The sequence below is a fragment of the Dicentrarchus labrax genome, unplaced genomic scaffold (assembly GCF_905237075.1).
Source record: "Dicentrarchus labrax unplaced genomic scaffold, dlabrax2021, whole genome shotgun sequence".
Lineage (NCBI taxonomy): Eukaryota > Metazoa > Chordata > Actinopteri > Moronidae > Dicentrarchus > Dicentrarchus labrax.
The window spans coordinates 7,113,367-7,136,504 of NW_026136721.1; the positions used below are offsets into that span (position 1 = coordinate 7,113,367).

The 23,138-nt window shown below is 43.0% G+C and overlaps 2 protein-coding genes and 1 long non-coding RNA gene across 3 annotated transcripts; 1 reads left to right on the plus strand and 2 right to left on the minus strand.

The window, feature by feature from the left end:
- Positions 1-129: 129 nt before the first annotated feature.
- On the minus strand, positions 130-22,488 carry LOC127355365 (regenerating islet-derived protein 4-like). Its single transcript, XM_051386178.1, has 13 exons — positions 22,389-22,488; positions 22,199-22,252; positions 21,721-21,771; positions 21,298-21,342; positions 21,158-21,208; positions 21,011-21,043; positions 20,432-20,526; positions 3,461-3,586; positions 3,267-3,366; positions 1,356-1,455; positions 1,174-1,274; positions 285-332; positions 130-171 (listed from the first exon to the last, which is right to left on the minus strand). Exons 1-10 carry the CDS (start codon positions 22,456-22,458, stop codon positions 1,388-1,390), a joined length of 693 nt encoding a protein of 230 aa, XP_051242138.1. The 5' UTR covers positions 22,459-22,488; the 3' UTR covers positions 130-171; positions 285-332; positions 1,174-1,274; positions 1,356-1,387.
- LOC127355385 (uncharacterized) lies at positions 8,950-9,624 on the plus strand. Its single transcript, XR_007881743.1, has 2 exons — positions 8,950-9,365; positions 9,470-9,624. It is a non-coding gene; the product is annotated as an uncharacterized LOC127355385 (long non-coding RNA).
- Positions 15,684-17,856, minus strand: LOC127355374 (ladderlectin-like). Its single transcript, XM_051386189.1, has 9 exons — positions 17,739-17,856; positions 17,557-17,657; positions 17,215-17,262; positions 17,060-17,101; positions 16,921-16,971; positions 16,733-16,824; positions 16,489-16,614; positions 16,238-16,334; positions 15,684-16,077 (listed from the first exon to the last, which is right to left on the minus strand). The coding sequence occupies exons 2-9, from the start codon at positions 17,618-17,620 to the stop codon at positions 16,007-16,009; spliced, it is 591 nt and encodes a 196-aa protein (XP_051242149.1). The 5' UTR covers positions 17,621-17,657; positions 17,739-17,856; the 3' UTR covers positions 15,684-16,006.
- Positions 22,489-23,138: the final 650 nt, after the last annotated feature.

Sequence of the window (23,138 nt, forward strand, 5' to 3'; positions counted from 1 at the left end):
AGCTGATGGAGCCATCTCTCCAGCAGAAAACCTCCCAGGCTTTTCCTCTAAACAGAGATGAACAATCCCATTATGACCATGTCACTAATATGACCCAAGATGTGGTGAATTATCTGTTCAGCTATTTACCTTCAGGAACAAAAACTCCAGCTTCATTTTCTGCCTCTGATACTGAAACAGAAAACAGGAGCTGTGTTACAGTGTGATGATACAGTCAGTTCACAGCATCACATAACTTACATTAGAACTGTATCGCAGCTGTTTTCTACCTGAGAGCAACTTACTCTGGTTGTCCTCCTGCAGCTCCTGTGGTGCAGCTTCAGCAGCTCCCACTGAGAAGAAAACATAAGGATTAGGCTGCTGTGTGTCACCTGTCTCTGACACTTCATTCATTTATTCATCCATGTATTCAAACCAAAAAGTACGGAGCCCCCCGGATGTCATTTGGTAGAAAAATAATGACTGACTAGTGATTATTAAACCACTAAACAGATGAATAAACTGTGGGCACTCAGTCAGGTTGTGTTCATGGAAACTTTCCAATATTTCCCTGTGTTGTAAATTACAATAAAATAATTGAATTTTGCTATCAAAACACACACAGTCACTCAGTCAAGATGTTTGCTTTGATTCGATTTTGTAGCCTGCTTTTAAAAGAATATCTGAACTCTCAGAATGTTCAGAGTTTGTACAAGAACCAAATGTGCAAAAGTCAGAGAGAAACAGACCTACTCCTATGCACATTCCCCTGGACAACAGTTTGCACATTCCTGCAAACTGTACAGCTCTTCATTCATTTATTTAAATAACAGTTGTATTGTACATATTGTCTCTTTTCATATCTGTATATATCATCTCTTTTTATTGTCTCTATTTTATCTATATTTGTATTTTTCTATGTTTATTGTTATGTAGCAATTTATCAAGGCAGATTCCTTGCATGTGAAAACCTCCTTGGCAATAAACCCGACTCTGTTACTGTGTGGTTCCAAACCCAGTTCTGCCCCCATCTGGCGGTTAATAAATCAGCCAGAACTCATCAACCATGAAGCTTAAAAGTCAAATTCTGGATAAATCTACATCAGAATCAGAATCAGAGTTAGGTTTGTTGCCAAGGAGGTTTTCACATACAAGGGACACAACAAGGTTTAAATAAAATTTTAAAAATCCGACCTGCTGCAGCTGTGGCTGTAAGAGCCCCGCAGAGCAAAACCGAGAGGAGCAAGAGAGCCTTCATGATGAAGATGAAGATGAGGATGATGAAGTCTGAAGGTCTGCGGGGAGTCAGAGGCAGTCAGACACTTCCAGCATTCACTAACATGGAATGAGACAGAGAGACAGAGCAGGGGTCTTACCTGTCAGGTAAATGTGAGGTGGTGCTCAGGTGTCAGGTGAGTGATGCAGTGATGAAGAGGAGGCTGTCTTGTTCTTTATGTACACACACCTGAAGCACAGCTGGTGCACAGAGCAGCATGTGAATGAATGAACTTTGACCATTGACTGAAGTGGAAACGTGAGTGTGTTTGTGTTCCAATGAGGGCCAATAAGGAAACAGTGACATAAATAAGACTGATATGACTGATAGAGATCTGACTGATAGCATTATATGATACAACACTCATGTTAATGATGTTTTCCTCCAGAAAGACACATCCTAAACCTTCTGATATATTATAAACCTTAAATATAATTTAAATTAACATGTAGTCGAGTGTCCTGTCAATCAGTTTGTTCTGTTCTTCTTGCTTAACTCTGTGTGTGTGTGTGTGTGTGTGTGTGTGTGTGTGTGTGTGTGTGTGTGTGTGTGTGTGTGTGTGTGTGTGTGTGTGTGTGTGTGTGTCCTTAGCTCCCATTAAAGGTCCAGTGTGTAACAAAATGGAAACAACCCAAAAAGATGTTGACTACTTCCCCCTGACTGTAAAAGCAGATTGTATTATCCGGCTGATTTCTTTGTAATCTGAAGGTCGTTCATAAAGACACCTCCCTGCTGTCCTTGAAAGTCTATGTTTGATGTTTAGTCTGCAAATCCTAAGTCAATGCAAGGAACATTTATTATGGCTGACTTTGTCCCAGCTGTTGTTCTTTATGGCACACAGGAAACAGTAAACAGTCTGAACCAGGTTAATTTGTTTCTGCTGTAAACTGCAATGTGATTACATTCAAACAAACTGTTTGTGTTTCCCTGACTGTTCACAGCAAATCCTGTCAGAGGACGTTTCCTTATTATGTGAACAACTCCTGCAATAAATCCAGATAAGGATTTTATACAGCAGTAAACCACTACTGTGGTTGTAATGGAGCTCATATTCTAACAGGGCCAATGTAATAAATCAATCATCCTGTGATTGTATCAGTGGACCAAAATATCATCAACACCCTCATAAAGTTACAAATAAACATAAGGGCACCAACACAGTCACACGTGTACATGAACACACAGCAGGCTGTAGTTTTCATATGAATCATGGGATATTTTGGTATCTTGTCACAGTTTTGTAAATGTTTGTAATCCTGAAAAACATTAAATGACCCAACGTCCCCACGTCATGTCGGACTATTTTTTTCTTCTTTTCCTCATTATAATCAGAATCAGAATCAGAATCAGAAATACTTTAATAATCCCAGGGGGGAATTGCTTAAATTGCGAAATTACTCAAATAATAATAATAATACTAAATTAAATGACTCATGAAGCTTTGGAAATTTTAAGTGACACTGACTTAGAAACTCTATGTTTCTGTACCTTACATAACTAAGTTAGTAGTAAAACGCTGCTTCAAGATAATTTACAATAATGAAATAAAATAATCTAATACATTTTTTTCAAATGTAATCTGGGCTGATTATAGTTACTTTTTTTTTGTAAATTAATGAATCCTTATTACATATAATCCATAATAATAATAGTATCTGTAGTAATAATAATAATAATAACAATAATATCAATACTATGCAATTACATTGTATCCTGTGCAATGACAAATAAAGGCTTCTTCTTAAATAATATTAGCGATGACAGTCAAGCAGGACCATGGGAGCAGGTTCCACCAGGATCCATGAGAACCTGCAAGACGAGAAAGCCTTGGCCCCCCCATGAACCTGTCTCCAGTTCTTTTCCTTCCTTGGACCCCTTTTGATACTGACCTCTGCAGACAGGAACACCCCACAAGAGCTGCAGGTTTGGAGATGCTCTGACCCAGTCGTCTAGCCATCACAATGTGGCCCTTGTCAAAGTCGTTCACTCTCACCTCAGTGTGTTTCCTTACCTTGGCTGTTCAAGTAGATACAGTCATAGGAGCTGCTGCTGGTGTGCTTGTACCAGTTGTTGTAGTTGAATGGTGTGCCATCATCCCACTTCCAGTAGCCCTGTGTGTGTGGGGGAGGCAGTCGACTTACAGTAAGTGTTTGTTACAGCACTGTGGAAAAGTGTCTTTTTGTAAAGCTTGATATCATCTCTGACCTGGAATCTGTATCCACCGAGCCAGGCTGCTAAGAAACCAGCCTTCCAGGTCATTTGCTTCAGGAAATTGTATTCCCATAAATTGTGGGCCAACGCCAGGCTCGCACCCAGACTCTCACACAGGAACTGGACAGAGAGAGGGAGAAGGACACACAAGCAAAGGCATGAATAGAAAAGTGGACAGAGAGCAGCTTCAATGGTTGACTTTGTACTGAAGAAACAGAGGAACAAGCACTAACAGTGGCTGTGGTTGCACAAGCACTAAAGGAACAGTCCAACATTTGGGAGAAAATCTGAATTCAGTTTTGGTGGTGCTGTTGTAGTCTTTGTGCTAAGCTAGGCTATACACAGCCTGAACATACATCAATAAACCAGATAAATCACCTCATCTGACTCCAGTGAAATTATCAGAGCTGTCAGAATGTTCCTTTAAGATGATACGTACAGCGAAAACCTTCAAAGCACTCAGAAATGTTGAAGAAAAAGTGAAGTAATCTATGTTAGTAACCAGTGATGTCTGAAGATGTTTCTTGGACAGGTTAGCATTTAACAACTGTTTACACCTTCAAACGGAAAAAAGATCATTTATTTTCTTTTGTTTCATCTTCCATGTTGTACCTCTGCGTTGGTCCAGGTATATGTAAGGTTGACCAGCAGGTAACAGCTGTTGTGGTATGGCTGCCAGCCTTGAGGACAATGTGAAGATGCTCTCTCTGAAGAAAAGGATTCAAGTGAACATTAAACATTTATTTAGACACTCAGGTAAATCTCCTCTGTGTGAACCTCATGTCAGTAAAGAGCAGCATGCTAACTGTTAGCTTCCCATTTGTCATGGCTCTGCTCCCCTCCTGCTCCCTTTGCTCCTCCCCTTCCCTGTGTGCCTGAGGGTGCGGCCTCCATTCTCCTCACCTGCTGCCTGCTGTCTCACCTGCTCTCAATCATTCATCATGCTCCAGTCTTCAAGAACCCCGGTCTTCCTCCCATTCTTCGCCAGATTGTTTCAGCCTATGTGGTGGTAACTCTCGTGGCTCCCTTCAGTATTTAGTTAAGCGATTCAAGCTCTCTTGTGTTTTCCCTGTGCGTGTCCCCTTGTCTAACCGTTTCTCTCCCGTGCCCCAGGGTCCCTTGTGCTGTTTGGCTTCCTGTGTCCGCTCTCCTGTGCCTCTGTGTCTCCGGTCTCTTCCTCCATCTCACCCACCCGTTCCTGCTCTGGCCGCCCCTCATCCCCCCCTGTGTGTGTGCGTGTGCGTGGAATAAAACCCCCTTTAAACCTTCCATACTGTCTGGGTGTCTGCTCCTGGGTCCAGTCCCAACACCAGCCCTGTCAGAACAATCTGGCCAGCATGGACCCAGCGGACCCAGACTCCGTCCGAAGCGCACTGGCCTACCAGGGACAACGAGTGGGCCAACACGAGAAGGTCCTCGACGAGATCGTGGCAGCCATCCAGGACCTTCGCTGTAGTGTGGCCGCCCTTGGATCCAAGCTCGATCAGGTCTCCACTCCTCCCACAGCTCCTACCACCGCCACTGAAGCAGCTACTCCCTCTGCCTCCCCAGCCATGCCGCATGCAGCCTCTCCTCCCCCCCCGCCCCGGGAACCACACGTTCCTACACCTGAACGGTATGCTGGGGATTTGGGGGCTTGTGGGCGGTTTCTGCTTCAGTGCTCGCTAGTTTTCCAACAACAGCCGCTTACCTACAGCTCAGATAGCGCCCAAGTGGCTTTTGTGATTAGCCTACTGTCAGGGAAAGCAGCTCAGTGGGCTACCGCCCTGTGGGAGAAGCACTCCCCTATTTGTGACTCCTTCCAGCGGTTTTCTGAGGAACTAAGAAAGGTTTTTGATCATCCTGTGCAAGGCAAGGAGGCAGCTAAGCGTTTATTGAATCTTCGTCAGGGATCAGGTTCAGTAGCTGAGTTCTCCGTCGAGTTTAGGATTTTAGCGGCCGAGAGTGGTTGGGGTGAAGAGGCGTTACAGACTGTTTTCGTGCATGGGCTGTCTGAGGTTATGAAAGACGAGTTAGCGGCTAGGGATAGCGCTGCTAGCCTCGATGAGCTAATCTCACTAGCGATTAGGCTCGACAATCGTCTTCGTGAGAGACAGCGTGGAGGAGGGGGGGGCGACCACTAGCCTCTCCTTTCCCTGCTCTACCCAGAGCCACCATCTCGGTAGGTCCCCAGTTAGCAGCCCCATCCAAACACCCCTCGAGCCAGATACCCCTCGAGCCCGTAGAAGAGCCGATGCAATTGGGCCGCACCCGCCTCACCCAGGCGGAACGCCAACGCCGGATTAGGTCCGGTTTATGCATCTATTGTGGCCAGCACGGTCACTTCTTGGCTGCCTGCCCCCAGCTGCCAAAAGATTAGGCTCACCAGAGAATGGTGGAACTCTTGTGAGCCAAGTCGCCACTTCCACCTCAGCCCCCCTTTCTCGCTTGCAATTAAATGCGTCCCTTCGCTGGCAGTTAAACTCCATTCCCCTCACAGCTCTGGTCGACTCGGGTGCCGAGGAGAGTTTCATTGACTCAGCATTCGTGCTTCAGGCAAGAATCCCCACTGTCAAACTCCCAGACAACCAACCCGTTAATGCCCTAGACGGAAAACATCTAGCCAACATTACTCGACAAACCGTTCCTCTCACTCTTATCCTTTCTGGTAATCACCGTGAGGAGATCAGTTTGCTAGTCATTTCTTCACCCAACGCTCCCGTAGTATTAGGCTTTCCCTGGCTTAAGCTCCACAACCCCCAATTTGACTGGTCTACAGGTTCACTCTCTAGTTGGAGCGCCCACTGTCATTTACATTGTCTCCAGTCTGCCAGTGTTTTGTCATCTCCCACTGTTTCCAAGCCTCCTGAGCCCCCCGATCTATCCGCTGTCCCTGTAGAATACCACGACCTTGGGGAGGTTTTCAGCAAACGTCGAGCCGTCACATTACCTCCGCATAGGCCATATGATTGTGCTATTGAGCTGCTTCCTGGTTCCACTCTGCCAACTAGTCGCCTGTATAACCTCTCCAGACCAGAACGCGAGGCCATGGAGAAATATATAGGTGACTCGCTAGCGGCAGGGCTAATTCGACCCTCTTCGTCTCCGGTAGGGGCTGGTTTCTTCTTTGTGACCAAGAAAGACCAGACCCTCCGCCCTTGCATTGACTATCGAGGGCTTAACGACATCACCGTTAAGAATAAGTACCCTCTCCCTCTCATTGATCCGGCATTTGAACCCCTTCATAAGGCCCAAGTGTTCTCGAAATTAGACCTCCGAAACGCATACCATCTTGTCAGGATCAGAGAGGGAGACGAGTGGAAAACTGCCTTTAACACCCCCTTAGGCCACTTTGAATATCTGGTGATGCCGTTTGGCCTGACCAACGCGCCAGCTGTGTTCCAGGCTTTAGTCAATGACGTGCTGAGGGACATGCTGAACAGGTTCCTATTCGTTTATTTAGATGACATACTCATCTTTTCCCAGTCTCAGGAGGAACACGTTCAGCATGTTCGGCAGGTCCTTCAAAGACTCCTTGAGAACAAGCTCTTTGTGAAAGCCGAGAAGTGTGAGTTTCACGTGACATCCGTGTCTTTCCTGGGGTTTATAATTGAGCGGGGGGCAGGTTAAAGCAGACCCAGCCAAGATTCAGGCCGTGGCTGATTGGCCTAGTCCAACCACTCGCAAGCAGCTGCAGCGCTTCCTGGGGTTCGCTAACTTTTACCGTCGCTTTATTAGAAATTATAGCAAGGTAGCTGCTCCCCTGACCAAACTCACCTCAGTGAAAGTACCGTTTGCCTGGTCCCCTGAAGCAGAAACAGCCTTTCTAGCCCTGAAGGAACTGTTTACTTCTGCCCCGGTGCTGCGGCATCCTGACCCCTCCCTCCAGTTCGTGGTGGAGGTGGATGCCTCTGACACTGGCATTGGGGCAGTACTCTCCCAGCGATCCCCCAAGGACCAGAAGCTGCACCCCTGTGCCTTCCTCTCCAGACGCCTGTCCCCAGCGGAGAGGAACTATGACGTTGGGAACAGAGAGCTGCTGGCGGTGGTGGTAGCCCTTCAGGAGTGGAGGCATTGGTTGGAGGGCGCTGCTCTCCCGTTCATCGTGTGGACGGACCACAAGAACCTGGCGTACCTCCGCTCAGCCAAGAGGCTCAACTCCCGTCAGGCCCGGTGGGCTTTGTTCCTTGACCGTTTTGTTTTCACCCTCACCTACCGACCTGGGTCCCGCAATGCCAAGCCAGATGCCCTATCACGCCAAGCCGACCCCGAGACGCCGGGGACTGAACCAGAGACCATCCTCCCGGCTTCTTGTGTGGTGGCTGCAGTGAACTGGCGGATAGAGGCTCTGGTGAAGCAAGCACAACGCTCACAACCCGACCCAGGTAACGGCCCCCCTAACCGGCTTTTTGTTCCAGACTCTGCCAGGTCCCAGGTCCTCCAGTGGGCTCATGCCTCTAAGATCTCTTGCCATCCTGGTTACCAGCGGACACTGGACTTCCTTCGGCGGAAGTTTTGGTGGCCTTCGATGGCGAGAGACACAAGAGCTTTTGTGGCCGCCTGTTCTGTCTGTGCCCGCGGAAAATCCTCCCACCAGCCTCCAGCTGGACTATTACACCCCTTGCCCGTTCCACGTCGCCCTTGGTCCCACATCGCTGTGGACTTTGTTTCCGGACTGCCTACCTCTGAAGGTAATGACACTATTCTCACCATTGTTGATCGTTTTTCTAAGTCAGTCCATTTCGTGCCTCTGCCCAAGCTCCCCTCGTCTCTGGAAACTGCCAAACTCCTGGTCACCCACGTGTTCCGCCTACATGGAATCCCTCAGGACATTGTTTCAGACCGTGGTCCACAATTCGCCTCCCAGGTTTGGCGAGCCTTCTGCCAGGCCTTGGGCGCCTCTGTCAGTCTCTCCTCAGGTTACCACCCACAGTCCAACGGCCAGACAGAACGGGCTAACCAGCAGTTGGAGGCTGCCTTGCGCTGCGTCGCCGCCCGACATCCGGTCTCCTGGTGCACATTTCTTCCGTGGATTGAATATGCTCACAACTCCCTCACCTGCGCTGCCACAGGTATGTCCCCGTTCATGGCAGCTTATGGTTTTCAACCTCCATTGTTCCCATCTCAGGAAGGGGGAGGTGGCGGTCCCGTCAGTACAGGACCACCTGCGCCGCTGTCGCCGGATTTGGACTGAGGCTCGTGCAGCCCTGCTACGGACAGCGGCTAGAAACCAACGCCTGGCGGACCGCCACCGACTCCCTGCCCCCGATTACGCTCCTGGTCAGAAGGTATGGCTGTCTTCTCGAGACCTGCCGTTGCAGGTAGAGTCTCGGAAGCTAGCTCCACGATTTATTGGACCTTTTGAAGTGGACAGAATCATCAATCCTGTGGCGGTGAGGTTAAAACTCCCCCGTCATTACATGTGCATCCTGTGTTTCACGTATCTCTCCTGAAGCCTGTCTCCTCCAGCCCTCTGTGCCCTCCGGCCGACCCCCTCCCCCCCCCGGCTCATTGACGACCACCCAGCCTACACAGTTCGCCAGATCCTGGACGTCCGACGGCGGGGCCGGGGTTTCCAGTACCTGGTGGACTGGGAAGGGTACGGGCCGGAGGAGCGTTCTTGGGTTCCCCGGCACTTCATCCTGGATCCCTCCCTTCTTTCGGACTTCTACCGATCCCATCCTGACAAGCCCGGTAGGCCGCCAGGAGGCGTCCTTTGAGGGGGGGGTACTGTCATGGCTCTGCTCCCCTCCTGCTCCCTTTGCTCCTCCCCCTTCCCTGTGTGCCTGAGGGTGCGGCCTCCATTCTCCTCACCTGCTGCCTGCTGTCTCACCTGCTCTCAATCATTCATCATGCTCCAGTCTTCAAGAACCCCGGTCTTCCTCCCATTCTTCGCCAGATTGTTTCAGCCTATGTGGTGGTAACTCTCGTGGCTCCCTTCAGTATTTAGTTAAGCGATTCAAGCTCTCTTGTGTTTTCCCTGTGCGTGTCCCCTTGTCTAACCGTTTCTCTCCCGTGCCCCAGGGTCCCTTGTGCTGTTTGGCTTCCTGTGTCCGCTCTCCTGTGCCTCTGTGTCTCCGGTCTCTTCCTCCATCTCACCCACCCGTTCCTGCTCTGGCCGCCCCTCATCCCCCCTGTGTGTGTGCGTGTGCGTGGAATAAAACCCCCTTTAAACCTTCCATACTGTCTGGGTGTCTGCTCCTGGGTCCAGTCCCAACACCAGCCCTGTCACCATTTACCCAAAAAACTTACAGGAATAGTTGGATTCTGTGGTTTGGTAGGTAGGTACACCTATTAATTATCTTATCATGAGTTAGATGAGAAGATTGATACCACTCTCATGTCTGTTCATCAAGTATAAAACCCATAGTTCCCATAGTGTCAAACTATTCTTTTTCTGACTTTAGCTTTCACTTCCTGTAGGATATTTTCATATGTATATACAAGATATGTATGTAAACTGCTTTCTTTTACAGCCTGAATAACTAGTGAAAAACTTTTACTTTTGATTTAAAAAATAACAGAATTGTCATTTTTAGATACAATTTTTTTTATTTAAGATTTTGTCATACAGACGTCAGCAGTATCGAGTGACATGTAATTTACCTTGCATGAAAGGAGGAGGAGGAATTCCATTTTCTGGTCAGTGCAGGGAGAGAATACACATTATTTCATTTATTATTTTGTTTTGTTTTGTTTTTCTTTCTGTCTACATTTTAACACTGTGTTTAGTCTTTCCTGAAATGAGCTTACGCAGAGTGTTGTCCTTCAGTAGATCCTTTGGTGCAACATCTGCTGTGTTCTACGGCAAGAAAGACCATGTTTAGGAGACTATTTATGAGAGCAGCAATGATCAATAAACTATTATATTTGTTGTTGACAGACACTGACCTGTGACTGAGAGTTCAGTTTTCTCTTCTTGCACATCTTCTCCTTCTGAAACAAAGTGAGAGTGAAAATATATGTTTCTGTGTGGCCTCAGTGCCCCCATATCCCAAAATGTCCTCACAGCTCACTGTTGGTACTGATCCAGTATGCAACTTCTACAGTGTGAGCCACCAGTGCACATACACTGAAAATGGTCATCTTGTGTCCAGCAGGACAACTTGAAATTGACTAACAACATTTGCATATTCAGATTGTGGGATTTTTAAATCCCATTCATCTAACTTAAAAAGTGATGGAGATGATGCTGAGCATGCTGATAATAATGGCTAACATGTCCAGCGTCCCTCGACTGACAAATCTGAGTACGACCTTTGTCATAGTCTGAAAATAAGACAAAGAACAGAAAGCAGGTAAACAAACACTGACCTGAGGCTGGAAGTTCAGCTTCCTCCTCTTCCACATCTGCTACTGCTGCAGCTGAGAGGAAAACACCGTGTATATATTAAAGAAACAATTCACAATGTAAATACAAAACACATTTCAATTGAGTTTCAAAGTTTCAGCAGTGAGCTGGGATAATAATGTATGTTTTGGGGCTCCAGAGACCTTTTTCACAGCAGCCATTTTGATATTACCCTACTATTTAATGTCAAAACGGCTGCTGTGAAAAAGGTCTGTCAAGATCTGTAAGAAAATCAGGGAGTGTGTCGTTGTGTTCTGATATTATCATGGATGATAATTGTTCAGTTTCCAGCCTGTATGATGCTGATGAAGCAGCAGCACTCATAATCTAATATTATTATTAATAACATTAAATAGACAGACAGTGACAGCAGCGTAAACAAACAGTAGAAAGAAAGGACAGAAGTCATAGAGAGAATACAGGTGTTAAATAAACACTGACCTGGAACTGAAACCTCAGCTTTCTCTTTCTGAAGAATATTTTCCACTGGAACAACTAGGAATCCAAACAGTAGAGTAAACACATCATATTATCAAGTAGTCGTTCATATTAATATCCATACATTTTGAGTTTGTTTGATGCACCCATACAAGAATAGTCAAGGCTGCTGTCTGGAGTCTGATGACTTTACCTGCTGCGGCACTCACACACAGTGTGACACACAGAAGAGAGACGAGTAGATCGGTCTTCATGATGAACATGATGAAGGTCTGGAGGGAAGGAGGCAGACAGTCAGGACATTTCATTGTTTCATTTTTCCTAAATGTTCAATATTTATCCTTAACATAAAATGTACATCAAACAACAGCTGCTACACTTCCAGAGGTTGGAAAAGAGAAAACGTTCAGAGAGAAAGAGAGAATGAGTGCATTTCCAGATCAAAGAGTCACAGTGAGTGTAAGCAGGCCTTACCTGGTTGGAATTAGTGTCAACTATAATGAAAATAAAGCTTGCTGTGCTCTTTATATACTGTCTTTCAGCACAGACTCAAGTGACACTCCAGTGTCACCAGAACAAGAGCTGATAAAAAAGGTTTTCATGTCAGTTTACAGGAAGTGATTTAGATTAATTTTGAGCAGATTATTTCCTGAGAATATTGATCAGAGAGATATTTTTAGAAGCTTTTTATACAGCTTTTTACAAATTCAGTGTTTTCTTTTCCCTGACGCTGGCTCTACAACACTGAAAAACCAGATAAGTTCATTTAACTCAAGTGGTTGAAACTGATTACACCAAAAAAATTAAGTAAAACTAACTACACTTTGTAAGTAGTAAAATAAAAAAATATTCTTGATTAAGTAGCTTAAGTAATTTTAAGTGAGAATGTTTGTTCATCAGTTTCAGAAGTGTTTTGAGTTAAATTCTCATCTGGTTTTACAGTGTAGCTCTTAAAACTGCATACTGTTTAATGCAGGATGATTATATATAGGCCTACTGTGTATATTTAGGGAATTTCTATTGCTTTATGTTTCGTTAGATTCATCCAGAGAGGGAGGTTGTGATGATACAGCAGGCTACAGTACATAACAGCAATGTTCCTAAGATAGTTGTAAAATAACACTATTGGTGATGCTGCAACGTGGTAGTGAAAGTAGTGGAACTTTTCAGCTAGCTTATTAACTGCTGACACATCCCAAATTACATGAAGTCACTTTGTTTTGTCAGTGATAATTATGGTTGCAAATTACTGCTGTATCTGATCTTGTTTGTATTCTTTCTGTTGCTGCTTTTCCCCCCCTCTAGAACAGTACTTCATATTATTGTATAATAATGTGTCTTTATAGCGTGCTGCCATTATTCTAACTGGCATTTCTGTTTTTTTGTCTTTTTACTGCCCATACAGTCACCATGGAGACCAAGGCCATCCTAGTTCTGACTGTATTCATGTCAGTTCTCCTGATCCCTGCATCTTCTGCTGCTCATCAAACAAACAACAGCAACACCACCCTCTCGACTCTTTCCATGACTGTGAATTATACATTTGATTCTGCATCTAACAAGACTCAGTTTGTCATGGGAACAGAGGTAATTAATTCATCATCCACAGTGACATCAAGTTTCCAAACAACCGCCCAACTTCCTCCAAAGTCCTCCGCAGCACCGACCATAAGGACAACCCCTGAAGCCAAGAAATCTAAGGAAAAAAAGTTAATAGTCCTTTGGATTCCTTTGGCCATCATAGCTGTGGCGCTGATTGTGGGATTCCTTGAGACCATGAGGAAGGGGGATTTAGGCCAAGACAAGTCTGTCCCAAGGCTCCTACTGGGTGTGAGGCAGAGGCTGAGGGCAGCCATCGGTAACCTAGAGCACCAGATGGGGCTTTGCCTCTGGCCAGGGGGAAGACAGGAGGGGAAGATGATGAGGAAGCAGAGGGAAGTCAAGGTGAAGATGGTGGACAGAGGATGGATGACAAGGGAAATGGATGGGGTTGTAGAGCAAGAAACGAAGGCAAAGGGGAAGACGAGGACGACAGCGACAGTGATGACTCCTCCATTACAGAGGAGGACAAACCAGGGGAGAGCAGACGAGAGGTAGAGGAGAGGAAGCAGAGTGGGAACAAGTACGAGGAGGAAACAAGCAGTGAGAGTGAGGGAGGCCAAAGTGCCGGGGAAGGAGAGAGCTGTGGTGATAAAAAGGTAGGCTCAGAAGAGATAGCACTAGTCAGCTCTCCACAGGAGGATGACCTAAAGGCTGATTTATGTGATGTCACTGTCCTGTAGTAATAAAAGGAGGGATTGAAAGAAGGAGAAAAAGATGCTAGGATTTTAACTGGATGAAATTGCTGATCAGGGATCAAATGTAGAAGAATAATTGTGTTGTGATGGCTTTATACGCATGCTTTCACTGAAGGTTAAAGGTTTTGAATACTTCATGGCATTCTTCATTTTGTGATCATGATTTATAAACTGAACATCTTCTGATGTGTGTTGGGAATCAAGTCTGTGTGTTTTTGATGATCTTCAAATAAACTGTTGAAATATCTTCTGATGTATTAATTCAACATACAATGTGTAATTTCTGCCACTAGGGTGTCTAACATCAAAACAATAGCAAAAGATGACGATGTTTGATGATGATGTGAAGTAGATGGGATCATGGGAGTTGTTGTCTTTACCGGAAGCCCAATTATCCACAGAGGTCTCCTCCTCACGCTGATTAAAACCGCTAAAAACACTGAATAAAACAGTTCCACCTTAAAAATCGCTGTTTCACCCACACAGTTGGACAAATTGTGCTGCGAGCCGAGGTGCTGCCAACGTTAGCTCAGCTTTTTCTTCTTCTCTGATAACTTAAGATCCAGACGTCCTATAACTAAAATCCTTCATCAGGTTCAAATCTAGAGTTAAAAAGCACCAAGATCTAAACAGTGGATGGTAAAAATGTGGCTTCAGACTGGATAAACAGTCAATGTATGACAGCTTCTGGCAGACAACCACAACACTGACGCAGGCACAAAGGGGATATGACACCAGCGTTATCTGAATAAAATGACAGATTTCTCTGAGTTTGAACATTGTTGGAAACATTTGGGATAATGGAAGTACACAACTACATATAGAACATAGTTTTAGACTGTTTAATGCAGAAACGTTACAGATTATAGCTTTAATACTGAACAAAAAGTCTTCAATGCAGTGTTTACTTTGGCATCTGATTTTGATTTAGTTTCAGTCAGTTTTAGTCACCAAGTTGAAACTTAAGCTCTAGTATGACATAATATTATTAAATTTGACATTTCAGGCTTTCCAAATGAATGACTAGGTCTAATAATGTTCATGTGCAGACCATAAACTCTTAACAACAGGTGCTTAGGGTGAGAAAATCTTGGATCTCAGTTGCTCTTAAAACCTTTTGAACGTTCTTTTAAATCACTCTAAATATGGAGAATATGTGACAATGCTTGTGGAGTGTAATCAATGGCACCTTTTTGGGCAAGCCAATGTTTGCTTCTCTTGCACAGGGGGAAGTGCCTAAATAGTCACAAATAACCTCAGCATCACACCTCACTGGTGGTTTTAGAGAGAATTTCAGTAAAAGGAAAAATATTTTTAGACAAAGGTGCTTTTTGAAATATTTCTATAGAAATACAGAATTGGTCCTCCAGCAGAAAAAAATACCTTACAGTTCTCCGGAAATCAAGTAACAACATAAATATTACACACTGGAAAAACTTATAAATTGCATCTCTATGAAAAATCTATCCACCTCCTTCAATCACAGTAAAACCTACTCCATCCTGGCCATCATTCATTAATTTCCTACAAACCTAATTCCATTCATCTTGCTGCATGTGTGTATATAAGTGCACACCTTTCAGTAGTAAGAGGCAAAGTGGATTGATTGTATTTCATATAATAACACGCATAAAAATACTGATGTAGTTATAGTGAATTTAGGATTTCATTGTACAGAAAAACAACAAGTTAAAGTTTTAGTTACAACTGAAAAAAAACTGAAAGCAATAAATAGTTTAATAATTTAAGAATAGACCATTGTTTGGGTTAAAGTAAGTACATTAGCTATGTAATTGAATTTACATTATATAAGCCAATGTTGACTTTTGGTTTCACACAAGACACTGACTTATTTTTAGTTGGATACGTAACATAACTTACAATCTTTTCTTAAACCTTACCAAACTGCGACCTCTGCAAGCTTTATTTTGAAAGTGTAACCAGATGTTGCATATTTGTTATTGCTAACTTTAGCACAGAATGAGCATGTGTTGAAAATATGACACTGCCACAGTGGACCAGTGTGTGTGTATTATACGCTTTGGCAAGATACCGGGTAGGTAGTAATTTTTATTCCATTTAGCATCCATACTAGGACACCAAGTAGGTAACATTTGCTATCAGGTGCAAATACGGCACAAGAATAACTTAGTCCATCAAACATTGTTTATTATTTGACATGTATTTCAATTTCTAATGTTTATGTAAAACACATATTCTAAAGTTTAAAAAACATCAAAACTGGACGGTGGCCTCTTTACAGATCTGATTTTGCAGTAGTTTGTTTTATATGTACAGCATGAAGTCATCAACAAATCTCATTCAATAATGTCTTATAATACATACAACTCCTCTGATTCTTTTTGCTGAACTCAAAGCTAAGTTTTTATGCGAACACCAATCCTAAATGTCCTGCACCACATTGCAAGGAATATGATTAAGATCAGCACACACAGCTGTATCCTGGTGTCAGGGTTAGCAGGTGTCAGTCCTCTTCATGCAGATAGACGGCCATGTAGTACTGCAGGCATGATTGGACCAGCCCCCTGCAATAGAAAATGTTCATTCATCAACACTACATGAGCTAAATATTAACTGTAATCATTTATCATCATTAAAATAAACTGAAATGCACTCCCTTAAATCAGAAGTATCATTAGCTGAATGTAACTACAGTTGCAGTGACAGATGGCAATGTGCTCTTACCAGAGACTCTAAGGTAGACGCATGGGTAGCTGCTGGCAGAATTCACTGTACTCCAGTAGGAGTAGCTGAAGGAGCTCTGGTCCACCCACCTCCAGCCCTGGACACAAGACACAGCAAGTCTAACAAGCAGCAGACTTCGACTGGAGATTTCTGTCCACAATTTTCATATTTTTATGCTGATGCAGCCTATCTAGGATGGTGATTCATCTGTTATAGTGGCTTTTATAAAATATGTATGAGGGTCTAATAACCTGGAAGTAGAATCCTCCCATCCAGGAGATGGTGTATCCTGCTCTCCTGGTGAGCTCCTGGAGGAAACTGTAATCAAACTGATCATGGACTGAAGCCAAGGAGGCTCCCAGACTGGCACAGTGGGCCTGGAAGGAGCCAGAATGGACATTTCAATGTTAGTGAATGTGAGTTTTTCAGATGTACAGCAAAGAAATACACTTAAAAATTAGTAAAAGTGTGTCTTAATTAAAGAATGTAAAGTACCGCAGCACTGCTCCAGGATCTGCTGGAGCTCACTAACTGATAGCAGCTGCTCTTATATCTGACCCAGCCAGAGGGACACGCGAAAAAACGACCTGCAGAGGAGAAAGAGAGGAGCACATGCTGGAACAAAGGCTTTGATTCCATTACACTGATGGACAGACTCAATGTTATATTCAAAGACAGTAAACCTTCAGCTGATGGAGCCATCTCTCCAGCAAAAAAACTCCTAGGCTTTTCTTCTAAACAGAGAAGAAGAACAATCCCATTATGATCACACTGTCACTAATATGACCCAAGATGTGGTGAATTATCTGTTCAGCTATTTACCTTCAGGAACAAAAACTCCAGCTTCATTTTCTGCCTCTGATACTGAAACAGAAAACAGGAGCTGTGTTACAGTGTGATGATACAGTCAGTTCACAGCATCACATAACTTACATTAGAACTGTATCGCAGCTGTTTTCTACCTGAGAGCAACTTACTCTGGTTGTCCTCCTGCAGCTCCTGTGGTGCAGCTTCAGCAGCTCCCACTGAGAAGAAAACATAAGGATTAGGCTGCTGTGTGTCACCTGTCTCTGACACTTCATTCATTTATTCATCCATGTATTCAAACCAAAAAGTACGGAGCCCCCCGGATGTCATTTGGTAGAAAAATAATGACTGACTAGATAATAAATCAGCCAGAACTCATCAACCATGAAGCTTAAAAGTCAAATTCTGGATAAATCTACATCAGAATCAGAATCAGAGTTAGGTTTGTTGCCAAGGAGGTTTTCACATACAAGGGACACAACAAGGTCTAAATAAAATTTTAAAAATCCGACCTGCTGCAGCTGTGGCTGTAAGAGCCCCGCAGAGCAAAACCGAGAGGAGCAAGAGAGCCTTCATGATGAAGATGAAGATGAGGATGATGAAGTCTGAAGGTCTGCGGGGAGTCAGAGGCAGTCAGACACTTCCAGCATTCACTAACATGGAATGAGACAGAGAGACAGAGCACGGGTCTTACCTGTCAGGTAAATGTGAGGTGGTGCTCAGGTGTCAGGTGAGTGATGCAGTGATGAAGAGGAGGCTGTCTTGTTCTTTATGTACACACACCTGAAGCACAGCTGGTGCACAGAGCAGCATGTGAATGAATGAACTTTGACCATTGACTGGAGTGGAAACGTGAGTGTGTTTGTGTTCCAATGAGGGCCAATAAGGAAACAGTGACATAAATAAGACTGATATGACTGATAGAGATCTGACTGATAGCATTATATGATACAACACTCATGTTAATGATGTTTTCCTCCAGAAAGACACATCCTAAACCTTCTGATATATTATAAACCTTAAATATAATTTAAATTAACATGTAGTCGAGTGTCCTGTCAATCAGTTTGTTCTGTTCTTCTTGCTTAACTCTTGTGTGTGTGTGTGTGTGTGTGTGTGTGTGTGTGTGTGTGTGTGTGTGTGTGTGTGTGTGTGTGTGTGTGTGTGTGTGTGTCCTTAGCTCCCATTAAAGGTCCAGTGTGTAACAAAATGGAAACAACCCAAAAAGATGTTGACCACTTCCCCCTGACTGTAAAAGCAGATTGTATTATCCGGCTGATTTCTTTGTAATCTGAAGGTCGTTCATAAAGACACCTCCCTGCTGTCCTTGAAAGTCTATGTTTGATGTTTAGTCTGCAAATCCTAAATCAATACAAGGAACATTTATTATGGCTGACTTTGTCCCAGCTGTTGTTCTTTATGGCACACAGGAAACAGTAAACAGTCTGAACCAGGTTAATTTGTTTCTGCTGTAAACTGCAATGTGATTACATTCAAACAAACTGTTTGTGTTTCCCTGACTGTTCACAGCAAATCCTGTCAGAGGACGTTTCCTTATTATGTGGACAATTCCTGCAATAAATCCAGATAAGGATTTTATACAGCAGTAAACCACTACTGTGGTTGTAATGGAGCTCATATTCTAACAGGGCCAATGTAATAAATCAATCATCCTGTGATTGTATCAGTGGACCAAAATATCATCAACACCCTCATAAAGTTACAAATAAACATAAGGGCACCAACACAGTCACATGTGTACATGAACACACAGCAGGCTGTAGTTTTCATATGAATTGTGGGATATTTTGGTATCTTGTCACAGTTTTGTAAATGTTTGTAATCCTGAAAAACATTAAATGACCCAACGTCCCCACGTCATGTAGGACTATTTTTTTCTTCTTTTCCTCATTATAATCAGAATCAGAATCAGAATCAGAAATACTTTAATAATCCCAGGGGGGAATTGCTTAAATTGCGAAATTACTCAAATAATAATAATAATACTAAATTAAATGACTCATGAAGCTTTGGAAATTTTAAGTGACACTGACTTAGAAACTCTATGTTTCTGTACCTTACATAACTAAGTTAGTAGTAAAACGCTGCTTCAAGATAATTTACAATAATGAAATAAAATAATCTAATACATTTTTTTCAAATTTAATCTGGGCTGATTATAGTTACTTATTTTTTTGTAAATTAATGAATCCTTATTACACATAATCCATAATGATAATAGTATCTGTAGTAATAATAATAATAACAATAATATCAATACTATGCAATTACATTGTATCCTGTGCAATGACAAATAAAGGCTTCTTCTTAAATAATATTAGCGATGACAGTCAAGCAGGACCATGGGAGCAGGTTCCACCAGGATCCATGAGAACCTGCAAGACGAGAAAGCCTTGGCCCCCCATGAACCTGTCTCCAGTTCTTTTCCTTCCTTGGACCCCTTTTGATACTGACCTCTGCAGACAGGAACACCCCACAAGAGCTGCAGGTTTGGAGATGCTCTGACCCAGTCATCTAGCCATCACAATGTGGCCCTTGTCAAAGTCGTTCACTCTCACCTCAGTGTGTTTCCTTACCTTGGCTGTTCAAGTAGATACAGTCATAGGAGCTGCTGCTGGTGTGCATGTACCAGTTGTTGTAGTTGAATGGTGTGCCATCATCCCACTTCCAGTAGCCCTGTGTGTGTGGGGGAGGCAGTCGACTTACAGTAAGTGTTTGTTACAGCACTGTGGAAAAGTGTCTTTTTGTAAAGCTTGATATCATCTCTGACCTGGAATCTGTATCCACCGAGCCAGGCTGCTAAGAAACCAGCCTTCCAGGTCATTTGCTTCAGGAAATTGTATTCCCATAAATTGTGGGACTCTCACACAGGAACTGGACAGAGAGAGAGAGAAGGACACACAAGCAAAGGCATGAATAGAAAAGTGGACAGAGAGCAGCTTCAATGGTTGACTTTGTACTGAAGGAACAGAGGAACAAGCACTAACAGTGGCTGTGGTTGCACAAGCACTAAAGGAACAGTCCAACATTTGGGAGAAAATCTGAATTCAGTTTTGGTGGTGCTGTTGTAGTCTTTGTGCTAAGCTAGGCTATACACAGCCTGAACATACATCAATAAACCAGATAAATCACCTCATCTGACTCCAGTTAAATTATCAGAGCTGTCAGAATGTTCCTTTAAGATGATACGTACAGCGAAAACCTTCAAAGCACTCAGAAATGTTGAAGAAAAAGTGAAGTAATCTATGTTAGTAACCAGTGATGTCTGAAGATGTTTCTTGGACAGGTTAGCATTTTACAACTGTTTACACCTTCAAACGGAAAAAAGATCATTTATTTTCTTTTGTTTCATCTTCCATGTTGTACCTCTGCGTTGGTCCAGGTATATGTAAGGTTGACCAGCAGGTAACAGCTGTTGTGGTATGGCTGCCAGCCTTGAGGACAATGTGAAGATGCTCTCTCTGAAGAAAAGGATTCAAGTGAACATTAAACATTTATTTAGACACTCAGGTAAATCTCCTCTGTGTGAACCTCATGTCAGTAAAGAGCAGCATGCTAACTGTTAGCTTCCCATTTACCCAAAAAACTTACAGGAATAGTTTGATTCTGTGGTTTGGTAGGTAGGTACACCTATTAATTATCTTATCATGAGTTAGATGAGAAGATTGATACCACTCTCATGTCTGTTCATCAAGTATAAAACCCATAGTTCCCATAGTGTCAAACTATTCTTTTTCTGACTTTAGCTTTCACTTCCTGTAGGATATTTTCATATGTATATACAAGATATGTATGTAAACTGCTTTCTTTTACAGCCTGAATAACTAGTGAAAAACTTTTACTTTTGATTTAAAAAATAACAGAATTGTCATTTTTAGATACAATTTTTTTTTTTTAAGATTTTGTCATACAGACGTCAGCAGTATCGAGTGACATGTAATTTACCTTGCATGAAAGGAGGAGGAGGAATTCCATTTTCTGGTCAGTGCAGGGAGAGAATACACATTGTTTCATTTATTATTTTGTTTTGTTTTGTTTTTCTTTCTGTCTACATTTTAACACTGTGTTTAGTCTTTCCTGAAATGAGCTTACGCAGAGTGTTGTCCTTCAGTAGATCCTTTGGTGCAACATCTGCTGTGTCCTCTACGGCAAGAAAGACCATGTTTAGGAGACTATTTATGAGAGCAGCAATGATCAATAAACTATTATATTTGTTGTTGACAGACACTGACCTGTGACTGAGAGTTCAGTTTTCTCTTCTTGCACATCTTCTCCTTCTGAAACAAAGTGAGAGTGAAAATATATGTTTCTGTGTGGCCTCAGTGCCCCCATATCCCAAAATGTCCTCACAGCTCACTGTTGGTACTGATCCAGTATGCAACTTCTACAGTGTGAGCCACCAGTGCACATACACTGAAAATGGACATCTTGTGTCCAGCAGGACAACTTGAAATTGACTAACAACATTTGCATATTCAGATTGTGGGATTTTTAAATCCCATTCATCTAACTTAAAAAGTGATGGAGATGATGCTGAGCATGCTGATAATAATGGCTAACATGTCCAGCGTCCCTCGACTGACAAATCTGAGTACGACCTTTGTCATAGTCTGAAAATAAGACAGAGAACAGAAAGCAGGTAAACAAACACTGACCTGAGGCTGGAAGTTCAGCTTCCTCCTCTTCCACATCTGCTACTGCTGCAGCTGAGAGGAAAACACCATGTATATATTAAAGAAACAATTCACAATGTAAATACAAAACACATTTCAATTGAGTTTCAAAGTTTCAGCAGTGAGCTGGGATAATAATGTATGTTTTGGGGCTCCAGAGACCTTTTTCACAGCAGCCATTTTGACATTACCCTACTATTTCATGTCAAAACGGCTGCTGTGAAAAAGGTCTGTCAAGATCTGTAAGAAAATCAGGGAGTGTGTCGTTGTGTTCTGATATTATCATGGATGATAATTGTGCAGTTTCCAGCCTGTATGATGCTGATGAAGCAGCAGCACTCATAATCTAATATTATTATTAATAACATTAAATAGACAGACAGTGACAGCAGCGTAAACAAACAGTAGAAAGAAAGGACAGAAGTCATAGATAGAATACAGGTGTTAAATAAACACTGACCTGGAACTGAAACATCAGCTTTCTCTTTCTGAAGAATATCTTCCACTGGAACAACTAGGAATCCAAACAGTAGAGTAAACACATCATATTATCAAGTAGTCGTTCATATTAATATCCATACATTTTGAGTTTGTTTGATGCACCCATACAAGAATAGTCAAGGCTGCTGTCTGGAGTCTGATGACTTTACCTGCTGCGGCACTCACACACAGTGTGACACACAGAAGAGAGACGAGTAGATCGGTCTTCATGATGAACATGATGAAGGTCTGGAGGGAAGGAGGCAGACAGTCAGGACATTTCATTGTTTCATTTTTCCTAAATGTTCAATATTTATCCTTAACATAAAATGTACATCAAACAACAGCTGCTACACTTCCAGAGGTTGGAAAAGAGAAAACGTTCAGAGAGAAAGAGAGAATGAGTGCATTTCCAGATCAAAGAGTCACAGTGAGTGTAAGCAGGCCTTACCTGGTTGGAATTAGTGTCAGCTATAATGAAAATAAAGCTTGCTGTGCTCTTTATATACTGTCTTTCAGCACAGACTCAAGTGATACTCCAGTGTCACCAGAACAAGAGCTGATAAAAAAGGTTTTCATGTCAGTTTACAGGAACTGACAGAGGTAGCTAATATGTGTGAAAGAAGGTCAATGTATGTAGTTGCATTACTGCTTTATAAAATTTAGATCACTGCGAAACAATCCCGTCATTTCACTACACTGCACAGCTGAATGAACTCTTCCTGTAAACTGAAACAGTACAGAACTCCCTGCTCCAAAGTAAGAGCAACAAACCACTCAGAGACTTTAATCACATAAAATCTACTAGATTATATATATACTATACTTATAGTTGCATGTTAGTTTTCATCTGTATTAAGGTGTTAATTAGTTTAGCTAGCTGTTTCAACCTGCTTCCAGTCTTTGTGCTAAGCTAAGCT